Source organism: Bison bison, unplaced genomic scaffold, assembly GCF_000754665.1.
Source record: "Bison bison bison isolate TAMUID 2011002044 unplaced genomic scaffold, Bison_UMD1.0 scf7180017864180, whole genome shotgun sequence".
Taxonomy (NCBI): domain Eukaryota; kingdom Metazoa; phylum Chordata; class Mammalia; order Artiodactyla; family Bovidae; genus Bison; species Bison bison.
In genome coordinates, this window is record NW_011494752.1 from 1163852 (window position 1) to 1174968 (window position 11117).

Below are 11117 nucleotides of genomic sequence, written 5' to 3' on the forward strand. Positions count from 1 at the left end.
AGGGTGCAGGGGGCTGAGCGTGTTTTGTGTTCAGCCCTGTGTGCCGCATGCTGAGGTGCTGAGCCTGGACTGGAACTGGACAACTGGAGTCCGGGTAGCGGCTCTCTGGTTATTAACCATGTGGCCTGGGGCAAGCCATTTCACCTCTCTTGAGTTTAAGGACTAGTAATAATGCCTGGAAAGTCTTTAGTCTGCTGCCTGGCATTTGGTAAATGCTCAGTAAAAAGCACCGGCTCCATCAGGAATATGTCAGGGCCATGAGGAAATGTGATGCTGTACTTTGTGTAGATGGCTGATAGAATCCACCCAGAGTAGGGGATCCTCTCTGTAGATCCATTTAGACGTCTCTGGCAGGTCCCAGAGAACTAGGACCAGTGAGGGGGGTGAGTGGGAGGGTGTTCAGGGATGCAATTTTCCTTCCTCTATGAGGCAGCCCAAACCCCAAACCACAACGGGAGTTGGTGAACTTCCTGGTACTGGAGGTATGTGAGCAGTGGCTAGGGGCTGCTTGTAGATCTTGTAAATGGAGTTCAAGTACAGGGATAGGGTTGACCAGATGTCTTCTATGGTGCTTTGTCACCCTAGGGCTCTGTCTTTCTAGTCTTTCTTTTTGGAATGTGGGTGCCAATCCATATTCTGAGATGTTGAATGAAGCTAAGATACCACATAGGGAGGGTAGGGAATCCTTTACTCATTCAGCAGCTATTCAATGAGCACCTACTCTGTGCCAGACCCTATCCTGAGCCACGACAGCTCTAGATTCCCAGTTGTCAAAGATGTTGGCTGGGATAGGTGAAGGAAGCTTCTGGGAGCTGACCTTGAAGATGGGTGGAATTTACCTTGGGGGTGGGGTGAATTGGAAGCCACCCAGGGTATCCTGTGCTTTGGGGCCCTAGACTATTAACTCTTAATTTTCCCCTCTCCTTCTTTGCTCTAAATACAGACCCCTCTTGGAGATTCCCTGGTGGTCCGGGGGTTAGGACTCCAGGCTCTCAATGCCAAGAGCCTGGGTTCAATTCCTGGTTGGAGAACTAGATCCCACAAGCCACATGGCTCAGCCAAAACACAAAACAAGCAAACCAACTCTCTTGTTCCAGAGCTTGGTGGTCAAGCCAGACCAGCTGATCAAACGGCGTGGAAAGCTGGGCCTAGTTGGGGTCAACCTCACTCTGGATGGAGTCAAGTCCTGGCTGAAGCCACGCCTGGGACAGGAAGCTACAGTGAGTCTGGGTGTAGGGTTGGGGTGGATGTGCTGTGGGAACAGAAGCAAACATGGTTGCTTTCAGATCTGCAGCCCTATGGATCACCCCCATGACTGGTCCGATTGCAGCCTGGGGAGGACAGGAGCCCTGCAGAGCTGGTTTATGTAGTAGGGCCAGTTGGATGCTCATTCCGAGCTCCCCTAGCAGGGAATGGTGAGATGTGCTGTACAAGTAGAAGTATTACAGGCACTTCTGTGGTGGTCCAGTGGTTAAGAATCTGCCTTCCAATGCAGGGGATGAAGGTTCTATCTCTGGTCGGGGAAGTAAGATCCCACGTGCTGCAGGGAAGCTGAGCCTGAGGAACCCGAGCCAGGCCGAAACAGTCTGTTCCTTTAACAACAGTCCCCAGACCTACTCTGGGAACTCCTTTCTTTTCAATTACCAGAACGAGTAGGGTAGCTCACCATGACCTGCATACATAGGAGGCACAATAAAGAAAAAAAAAACAACTCGAAGGGAGATGCAGAATCATTTAGGCAGAAACCATCTTGAGCCAAGAATCTAGGAGGAGACAATTAAGGAGACAATTAATCCTGAAGAGTCAATTCAGTTCTTGTCTTCTCCCAGCTTGTTGATTAATTTCAACTCTGTAGGTGAGAGTTGAAGCGAAATATGGCTTAGGAAGGCTAAGCGAGGCCCAGAAATAAAATTGCATTTCTTTTTCTTCTCCCCAAGGGAGCTGGAGAACTGAAGGGAGGGAGTGGACCAAGGCTTGGCTTAAGCCGGGGAGGATGTGCTGTCCACACCTGGCTTTGTCCCATCTGGGGTGACTGTGGATCAGGGTTGAGCTGTTCTCTAACTCGATCTCCCCAGAGTAGGATGAAGGTGGTGATGGAGCCATCTTCCTTTTTACCCGGGCTTCCTTAAATCAGTTCTTCTTGTTTAATTTCCTGTTTCTGGCTCTCCTGGATAAAGAGGGATCCCTGAAGTTATACACGGGCTTGGGGGTGGAGGGATCTTGACCTTCATGCCCCCAGGCCTTTGGGGAGAGGACAGCAGGGTTGGGGGGCTGAGCAGTGTCCCCAGGGAGGTCCTCATGCTTCCTTCTTAGCTGGCTTTTGTCAGGGGGTGGGGGGAAACGCTGGGGACATCTGAGCTGGCAGCAGTGTCAGCCCGGGCAGGAGCGGCTCATTACCTCTGATGGATCACTGTCTGGTCCCTGACTCAGCAATGACGCACTCATGGGCGGGCGGGGGCTTCGGGACACACGGGGAGGGCGGGTGAGGACTGTCTTGCCTTGGCTGCCGCCAGGGACCCACTCAAACTGATTAGCTCTGCAGGCCTGTTGTCCTCAGCGGGGAAAGTCTGTGCAGAAAAGTTTTCCCTGTCGAGCTCCATTCTCTCTCCCTTCCCCAGCCATTCCTTGCGCCTGCGACCGGGTCTCCCTGCCTGAGCTCTGGGATCGATAACCTTGATTTGTGCGAGCACGTGATCTGTGGAACAGCAGAGGCGTAGAGGCTCCAGATCGCTGCTTTTGGGGGGCGGGGCCACATTACAGCTCGTTTGTCACCCCCAGAGGAGGTGGAAAAGAAGATGTGGGACATTTCAGAAGTGTCAGAGTGTGGCTGGCACAAGGGCAGTGGGTGCAAGAGGGGGTCTCATGAAGACTTCTTTAATGGAAGAGTCTGTGACCCCATTGCCCTAGTTTCTGGAAAGATCTCTTTCTGGCAAGTGGTGTGACAGTAGTGCTGGGGCCCCACCTCCGATGGACGATTGAGGTGGAAGGAGCAGAGGGTCATCCCTCCTCTTGCCCCTCGAGCAAGGCGTGCCATCCGCCTGAGCTGTATTTCCTTCAATCTCCATAGGTTGGCAAGGCCACAGGCTTCCTCAAGAACTTCCTGATCGAACCCTTCGTCCCCCACACTCAGGTATGTGTGAGGTGGCTCCCAGCTGGGTCTTTGCCCTCTGGGAGCATTGTGCCTGTTGATCCTAAAATGATGAAAGGAGAAATCAAGCTGCTGGAGAAAAGTCAGAGCAACCAAAGTCTCTGAAGCTGCGCTTTTAGGGTCTGAGGGTGCTGCAGAGCGGGGAGTTCAGAGATGAGGGGAAGGGCTTAGTTTGCGGCAGAAAGGAACCAGCACTGGTAACAGAGGGGACTTCCCAGTGCTGGAGTGAGCAGGACTTGAAGGGAGGACCTTTACCCCGGAGCAGGTCACATTGGCCCAGTCTGGACTGTCAGCCAGCAAGGCAGTGGCCTCTTGTCCTTGAGGTCTCACCCAGTAGGAGGTGTCTGTGGGATTTTAGAAATGATACTACTGGGGCTGGGCCCCTCACCCATATTTTGCCCTCTTCCCTCGTAAGGAGGAAGAGTTCTATGTCTGCATCTATGCTACCCGAGAAGGGGACTATGTCCTGTTCCACCACGAGGGTGGGGTGGACGTGGGCGACGTGGATGCTAAAGCCCAGAAACTACTTGTCGGCGTCGATGAGAAGCTGAATCCTGAGGACATCAAGAAACACCTGCTGGTCCACGCCCCCGAAGACAAGAAAGAGTTGAGTGAGAGGGATGGCAGGGTGGTGGTGGTATAGGAACGGGGAAGGCCGACAGCTCTGGGTACAGGGGGCAAGCGGAGTGGTCTTCCCTGTCTGGGCACCGGCTACCCCGCCCCAGCCTTTGGCTGGAAGATGGGGAGCAGCCAGCAGTCCCAGCCCCTCTCCGCCCCCAGGAGGAATGCGGGGGCAGTGGGGAGGCTGGCTCAGACTGAAATGTCTGTCAGCATCCCTCACCTCCTTGCCCCTGTCTGTCTGGTGTGGGCCCCCCTCCTGCTCCATGCCTGACAACCTCTTTCCGCCTCAGTGGCTGAAGAGTGACATCCGGGGAGCAGGGTTTGGCGAGCAGAGGGAGGGTCAGCAGAGCGGTTGCTGGGGAGTGGAGCTGTCAATAGCAGTGAGAGATGCTGCTGAGTCTGCTCCCTCGTGGACTGACAGTCCCTCTCTGCCTCCCCCTCTAGAATTCTGGCCAGCTTTATCTCCGGCCTCTTCAATTTCTATGAGGATCTGTACTTCACCTACCTCGAGATCAACCCCCTTGGTAACTATCTCTGCTGGGGTGGGCCCACACCCCCACTTGCAGAGGGCACCACACCCCCGCTTGCAGAGGGCAGTGCAGACAGGTGTGTAGGGGCAGAGGGATTCCCCAGGCTCCTGTTTCTGAGCTCTCAGGAGGCCATGATCATCCTTCTGTTTCACCAACTCCAATTTCTTCTGTGATGGGGAAGTCCTGGTTATGGTTTGATTCTGCTCAGTGGCTCTTCCCGCCAGTAGATCAGGCTGTTCTCCCGGGAGCTGGGCTGCCGCTGTGTCTGCCTGACCAGTCAGGCCCTCCCTTCCTCTTGGTGCCTCAGAGGCCCCCTTCCCCTCCACCCGCTCCAGGAGTTAGTCAATCATTGACCCGCCACAGTTGGAAACACCTTGGCGAAGCCTCTCGGGTTTGCAAGAGGCAGGTGGTGTGGGCTGGCTCTGGCCAGAGCTTCTGAGGTCAGACTCCTGATTCAGATTCCAGCTGGGGGATGTAGCCCCTCTCATGGACCAGATGGCTCTGTGCTAACTAAATTAGCTCAGTGGCCCTGGGTAAAGGGAAGTGGACTCCAGCGAGGCAGCAATAAATGAATTCTGCTGGTGGGGGGCCCGGTGCACCCACAGCTCCCCTTCTTCCCACTTCTCTCTGGACCCTAAGAGACCCTGGGGTGCCCACCCAGGGGCCTTAGACGTTGTGCTTGAAACACTCTTTTTGTTTTTAAATAGCAGAGTTGTGGATGGGTGAATGGGTAATGTTTTAAAATTGCCATGGCAGCTAAAACAGGGTTCTGCCCTAGTACCTACAGATCAGGGAGTGGGGATGGTCGTGTAGAATTTGTTTTTCCTTGAATGAGGGAAAAGCTGTGTCTCCATAAGAACCAATCTGGTTTCTTGTTGAGCTGGGGAGTCGTGAGGCCTGGGGGCCTCACGGGGGTGGGTGTGGGAAAGCCTGGAGGGGGTTGGAGGTGGACGGTCGCCTCTGCTGAGACCCATGTCCCATCGCCTCTTCTTTTCTTAAAGTCGTGACCAAAGATGGCGTCTACGTCCTTGACTTGGCCGCCAAGGTGGATGCCACTGCCGACTACATCTGCAAAGTGAAGTGGGGTGACATAGAGTTCCCACCCCCCTTCGGACGGGAGGCTTACCCAGAGGTAAGGCTGCTGTGGGGAGGAGACTGAGAGTGAGGGGGGCCCGGGCGGGGTGACTAATCTCAGATGAGCATTCCCCCCACCCCCTTGTGAGCTATATATTTGGCAGGAAAGGAAGGTCGAGCCATTTAATTTTCTTAAAACCCCAAAGGAGGTGGGGGTGGGAGAGAGCCAAGCCTCTGAATCCTGGCCAGAAATCCTTTTAGACTCCTCTCTCAATCAACCTCCCTGGGCTCGTAACTTGATTTGTTGTTTCTCAGTAATTCCGAGTGGCTCCCCCTGATCTTGTCGTTAGATAGTTGTCTTGGCCACTTGCTGAGAATTTTAATTGCTGCTTCCCACCCCATCCTCTGAGAGGTCCTCACAGCAGGATCAGGCGTGTGTGACAGAACCTAGGCTAGGGGAAGAGTCTGGGCTGGAGGAACGGGTGGGGCCTGGCCGGCTGGGGGAGGGTGGCACCTAATGAGTTAGGCAGGGAGATGCTGGGGGTGGGGCCAGGGTAGAAGCAAGTGACTTAGCAGGACTTAAAATCAGAGGGAAAGAAGTTGGAAAGTTTGTTTCCAGGCGGTGACTGGCTGTAGATGGTTTTGGTGCTTACAGACAGCATCCCATTTTGTCCCAGGCCCATGAGGCCCCACACAAACCCTTCTTCCTGACCCTGTGAGAACAACGGAGGCCCTTTTCCTACTGCTCCAGGGGAAAGGGAGGGGGCCTGGGGTCTGCAGCCTGGTGAAGGGGGTGCCCCCAGGGCCCACCTGTTGCTCTCTGGTCCCCAGGAAGCCTACATCGCAGATCTGGACGCCAAAAGTGGGGCAAGCTTGAAGCTGACTTTACTGAATCCCAAGGGGAGAATCTGGACCATGGTGGCCGGAGGGGGTGCCTCTGTCGTGTACAGGTGACCAAAGGGGCTGCTGAGGGGCTGACGGTCGGTCCCCCACGGGCTTCCCACATGTGGCCTGAATCAGCTTGACCCCCCTCTCCGGTACAGAACAGGAACCCTCGGGGCATTCCGGAAACGCCTACCCATGTTGTCTCCAAAACTGTCTTCTTTGCTTCAAAATTAAATTTTTAGTTTTGACTCTTACCATTAGTAATAATGTGCTCCGTGCAAAGGTGCCGCAGATAAGGGAAGTGAACCAGGCCGTGTCCCCACCCCTTGCCCTAGTGTGTCACCACGGTGTGTGTCCTTCCAGCTGTTTTAGCACCTGTGTCAATAGTCACAGGCTTCCCTGGTGGCTCATCGGTAAAGAATCTGCCTGCAATGCAGGAGACTCGTTGATCCCTGGGTCAAGAAAAATCCCGTGGAGAAGGGAACGGATACCTACTCCAGTATTCTTGGCCGGAAAATCCTGTGGACAGAGGAGCCTGGCGGGCTATAGTCCATGAGGTCGCAAAGAGTCGGACACGACTTAGTGCCTAAACAACAGCAGTAGTTATATTTTCACACTTCATAGAGATGTCGTGTAGGGCTGGCAGGGTGCTCCCCTAGGAGGGTCTGATGTAGCACAGTTAACCTTCAAGTATGACTGGTGAGGGGCTTGAGGGTCTGAGGGCCGAGAGGTCGCTTCTAGAGGTGGCCTGGTCTCAAGGCTTCAGGGGTTTCTGTGTGGCCCCCCCCAGGCACCAGGCTGCTGCCTTTTGCCAGCACTGACTTCCCTATCTCCCTGGCAGTGACACCATCTGTGACCTGGGGGGTGTCAACGAGCTGGCAAACTACGGGGAGTACTCGGGCGCCCCCAGCGAGCAGCAGACCTATGACTACGCCAAGACGATCCTCTCCCTTATGACCCGCGAGAAGCACCCAGATGGTGAGACATACGGGCTCTTCCTTGGCATGGCCCAGCGTCCTGGGGTGGAAAGAGCTTTGGCTTGGGTGGGAGGCATGAGGTTGTCCCGGTCCTTTGAAACCTGGGGCTCATCGTTTAACTTCTGGACCGAGGTTGCCCTGACTTTGCAGCAGGTAGTGACAGCACCTGTCATTCCAGGGGCTCCAAGCAGGTGAGGAAGGGGTGGATACATGAAGTCCTATGAGCAGGTGCGAGGGAGGTGGCAGCAGAGGTAGTGGTGGCAGCATGCTTTTGCTGACTGCTATAAGTTCAGTTCTTCATGGCCTGCTTACACCTTTATTATTCAGGCTGTGTGGTTCCCAATTTCCCTTTACCACTTGTGCTGTGTTTTGGGACTACAGATACTGATTCCTCTTCTCATGAGCCAGACAGAGAATCCCACCAGGGTGTCCAGAAACCATGCTAGGTTTCTCGATGCCAGCTAGGAACGATGCAGAGATTCTGTGGGTTTGGATTGACTACCTGCTCCGTGGCGTAGGTAAGGGAGGGTTGAGCTGATGAAACTAAGTCAGGAGAGACCAGCTTGCTCCCCACCTCTGCACTGGTATCTCCTAACAATTGGGGGACCTCAGTTGGATTTCTGATATGATGCCTAAGTCTCCCTTTCTAACCCTTTTTTGACTTCTCTCTTGCTCCAAATCCAGGCAAGATCCTCATCATCGGAGGCAGCATCGCAAACTTCACCAACGTGGCTGCCACATTCAAGGTAACCAGCTGCAGGGGAACGTGGTTGGTTGGGGGGAAGCAGGGAAGGGAAGTTTCTGTAAGAAGATTTGGGACAGAAGCAGATCCCCATGAGATACCCAGGCAAGGGTGGGGGTGGTCTTGACCTAGGGATGCAGAAGACTCTGGGATGGATCTCTCTGAAGTTGTGTGTCTCTCTGGACAAGCAGCTGATCCTCTCTGAGCCGTGATTCTCCCATCTACAATGTGGGGAGAAGGTGAATTTCTGCCTTTCCTGTTTCAGTTCTTAAAGAACTGGCTTGATTGACCCCGTTTCCAACCTTCTGTTGTAAGACTGGGTTCTCTGCACCTCCTGGTGTTTTGTCTCCCAGTCATCTGCCCCCTCTCCAAAAGGTTGGCATAACGAAGTGTTTGATGCGCTGGGGTGCAGGGCTTCTGCTTATCTAGTTGGAGGCTAGTCATCCTGGGTCTCTGTACATAGGTCAGGGCCATGGGCACCAGTTTAAAGAAAGTGTGACTGCCAGTAAGAATGAGAGCTCACGTGTCTCCAGACTCCTCCCCTTCAGGGTGGCTGCCTCAGGAGGCCACTTATTATCCCCTACTGTCAGATGCTCAGGGCAGCTGTTCAAAAGAACGTCGGCCATCTGGTAGTTCCACATAAACTTGGAGAATAACATGTAGATTGAGACTTCCCTGGCAGTCCAGTGGCTTACAACTACATCCTCCCAAGGCAAGGAGCCCGGGATCGATCCCTGGTTGGGGAACTAGATCCCCCATGCTGCAATAATGAAGATCAAAGATCCCATGTGCCTCAACTAAGACCTGGCAAAGCAAAAAAAAATCAGAAGTATATGTTATTTAAAAAAAGAAGAATGCGTAAATAAATGTCAGTCTTGGAAGTCTGAGCTATCAAGGAGTAGAGGACAAGGCCTTGCCAGTCTTACCTAAAACAGGTCCCTAATTGGACCTGATTCAACAAATAGATCTGACACAGGTGGATCTCGGCAGCTTTGTTTTAACTTCCAAGCAGTCCTGTCATAAAGGCAGCACCAGTGATAAGGGCGATTATGTCTGGAGCAGGCACCGTGGGTAGAGCTTCGCCGTGGAACGCCACGAATGATGGAATTTAGACTCCATAAGCTTGCCCCCCATCTGCTCAGACAAAACTGGTCCACAGCTGTGCATGTGCCCACGTTTCCAAAGTTATACCCATTGCAACAGCTGTTCCCAAGTCACTTGGAGAAGCTTTTGTAGAACTTTGCCAGTGAAATAGACTTTGTCCTGATAACCCCAACAGCTCATGCATAGGATCTTGGTGTACAGCTTCCCCCAAAATTACAGTTTTAAGAAAACAACAGCTGTTGTTAAGAAAACAACAGCTGTAGATGGGGTGAGAGACCAGCAAAGCCCCACTGGCATCTGAGAACCAGTACTCAATACTGGCAATACTCTGGTCATCTGATGCAAAGAGCCGACTCATCCCTGATTCTGGGAAAGATCGAGGGCAGGAGGAGAAGGGGGCGATAGAGGATGAGATGGTAATAGCATCACTGACTCAGTAGACATGAATGTGAGCAAATTCCCGGAGATAGTGAAGGACAGGGAAGCTTGGCGCGCTGTAGCTCATGCGATCACAAAGAGTTGGACACGACTTAGTGACTGAACAACAGCAACGTTGGCGGCCCAATACCCCGTGCACTGAGGGGTGTCACCCCGGGTACCCCATGTTCTCACCTCAGCACCATCACCAGTGGTCACCAGTCCTGGGCCTTGGGGTTGGTTGCGGTAGTCCAGTTTACTCATGGAATTCTTGACTGGCGGGGTCTTTCTGTGCTTCATGAGAAGCAGCCCTGGGTTTTTTTATTTTGGGTTGCATAGCACAGCTAATGGAGTCTCAGTTCCCTGACCGGGGACTGAACCTGGGGCCCTGGCAGTGAAAGCACTGAGTCCTAACAACTGGACCACCAGGAAACTCCCCGCAGCCCTGGGACATTTGTTTCCCATGGTTGTAAGTGCTTGCTTTCTTGCTGCCTTCTTTCTAAGCACTTGAGTGTTGTCCCTTGGTCCTTCCAGGGCATCGTGAGAGCAATTCGAGATTACCAGGGTCCCCTGAAGGAGCACGAGGTCACGATCTTTGTCCGAAGAGGTGGCCCCAACTATCAGGAGGGCTTACGGGTCATGGGAGAAGTCGGTAAGATGGGGGGATGTTTTCTGTCCCTCCCACCCTGAGCGTCTTGCCTCCTCGGGATTTCCTGAGCAAGTCAGTCTTCTAACGTCTCCATGCTTCTCCCACCACCCACCTCACTCCCTGGAGCTACAGCCAGCTTCCGCTGCATTTCTATGCCCTCTGACACATGGCACCTGACCAAAACCTAAATTCAGGGTGGGCAGGAAAGCAGTTTATTCAGCTGTTCATTCAGCAGTTGCCTGTGGAAGGCCTGCTCCACGCCCAGCGCTGTGCCGAGCTCTGGGGTCACGGCCACACGCGACAGCTGACAGGCAGCAGGCCCTCGTGCCATCGAGGACAGTGGCTGCAGCCTCAGGTACGAGGCAGGACCACTTGGGGAAGGGGTGGCCTCTGTGGGAGGGGACAGGGCCGTTTTAAATGAGGCAGTCAGAGCGCTTGGCCAAAGAGGTGGCATTTGAGCAGAAATCTGAGGAGGAGAGGGAGCAGTTGGTGGTGGCTGTCTGCAAATGAAAGGGCAGGTCCCGAGGCCTTGAGGTGGGACCAACTGAGGAGCCTGGGGTGGAGGTTGGAGGCAGAGAGGCCGAGGGAGAAGCATACAGGGCTAGTATAGGTCCTGTGGGCGCTTGGCTGTGACCCTGGCAGCTGCTGGAAGACTTGAGTAGAGGTGCAACACCATTTGACTTGGAGTTGAGGGCTAGTTAGGCTGCCAGGTGGAGATAAGGCCTCCAGGGCAGCCAGCTTGAAGCAAGGAGACCACCCAGGAGGCTGTGGCAGCTCCAGGACAGAGCGGTGGCCCAGACTGAGGGGTGAGGGGAGGGAGACGGGTCAGTATCCAGGCCTGGGTGGAGGTGGGGGTCCAATAGATTGTAGAACAGGAAGGAGTTGCCCCCTCTCTGAGCTGAGGGAAGCGAGGGCGTGGGTCCATTTTGGTTTCCTTTCTTCCTTCTCCATTTTGGGTGCCTCCTGCAGG

The 11117-nt window shown here is 54.0% G+C and overlaps 1 protein-coding gene across 3 annotated transcripts in view; it reads left to right on the forward strand.

The window, feature by feature from the left end:
- Positions 1–11117, forward strand: part of ACLY (ATP citrate lyase) — a 44652-nt gene that overhangs the window by 5092 nt on the left and 28443 nt on the right. For all 3 annotated transcript variants that reach the window (XM_010842531.1, XM_010842532.1, XM_010842533.1), the window contains exons 3-11: positions 1098–1220; positions 3068–3130; positions 3564–3754; positions 4214–4293; positions 5301–5431; positions 6205–6323; positions 7100–7236; positions 7920–7981; positions 10033–10150. In XM_010842531.1, coding sequence (XP_010840833.1) covers positions 1098–1220; positions 3068–3130; positions 3564–3754; positions 4214–4293; positions 5301–5431; positions 6205–6323; positions 7100–7236; positions 7920–7981; positions 10033–10150 — 1024 coding nt within the window. The remainder of the gene's footprint in view (positions 1–1097; positions 1221–3067; positions 3131–3563; positions 3755–4213; positions 4294–5300; positions 5432–6204; positions 6324–7099; positions 7237–7919; positions 7982–10032; positions 10151–11117) is intronic.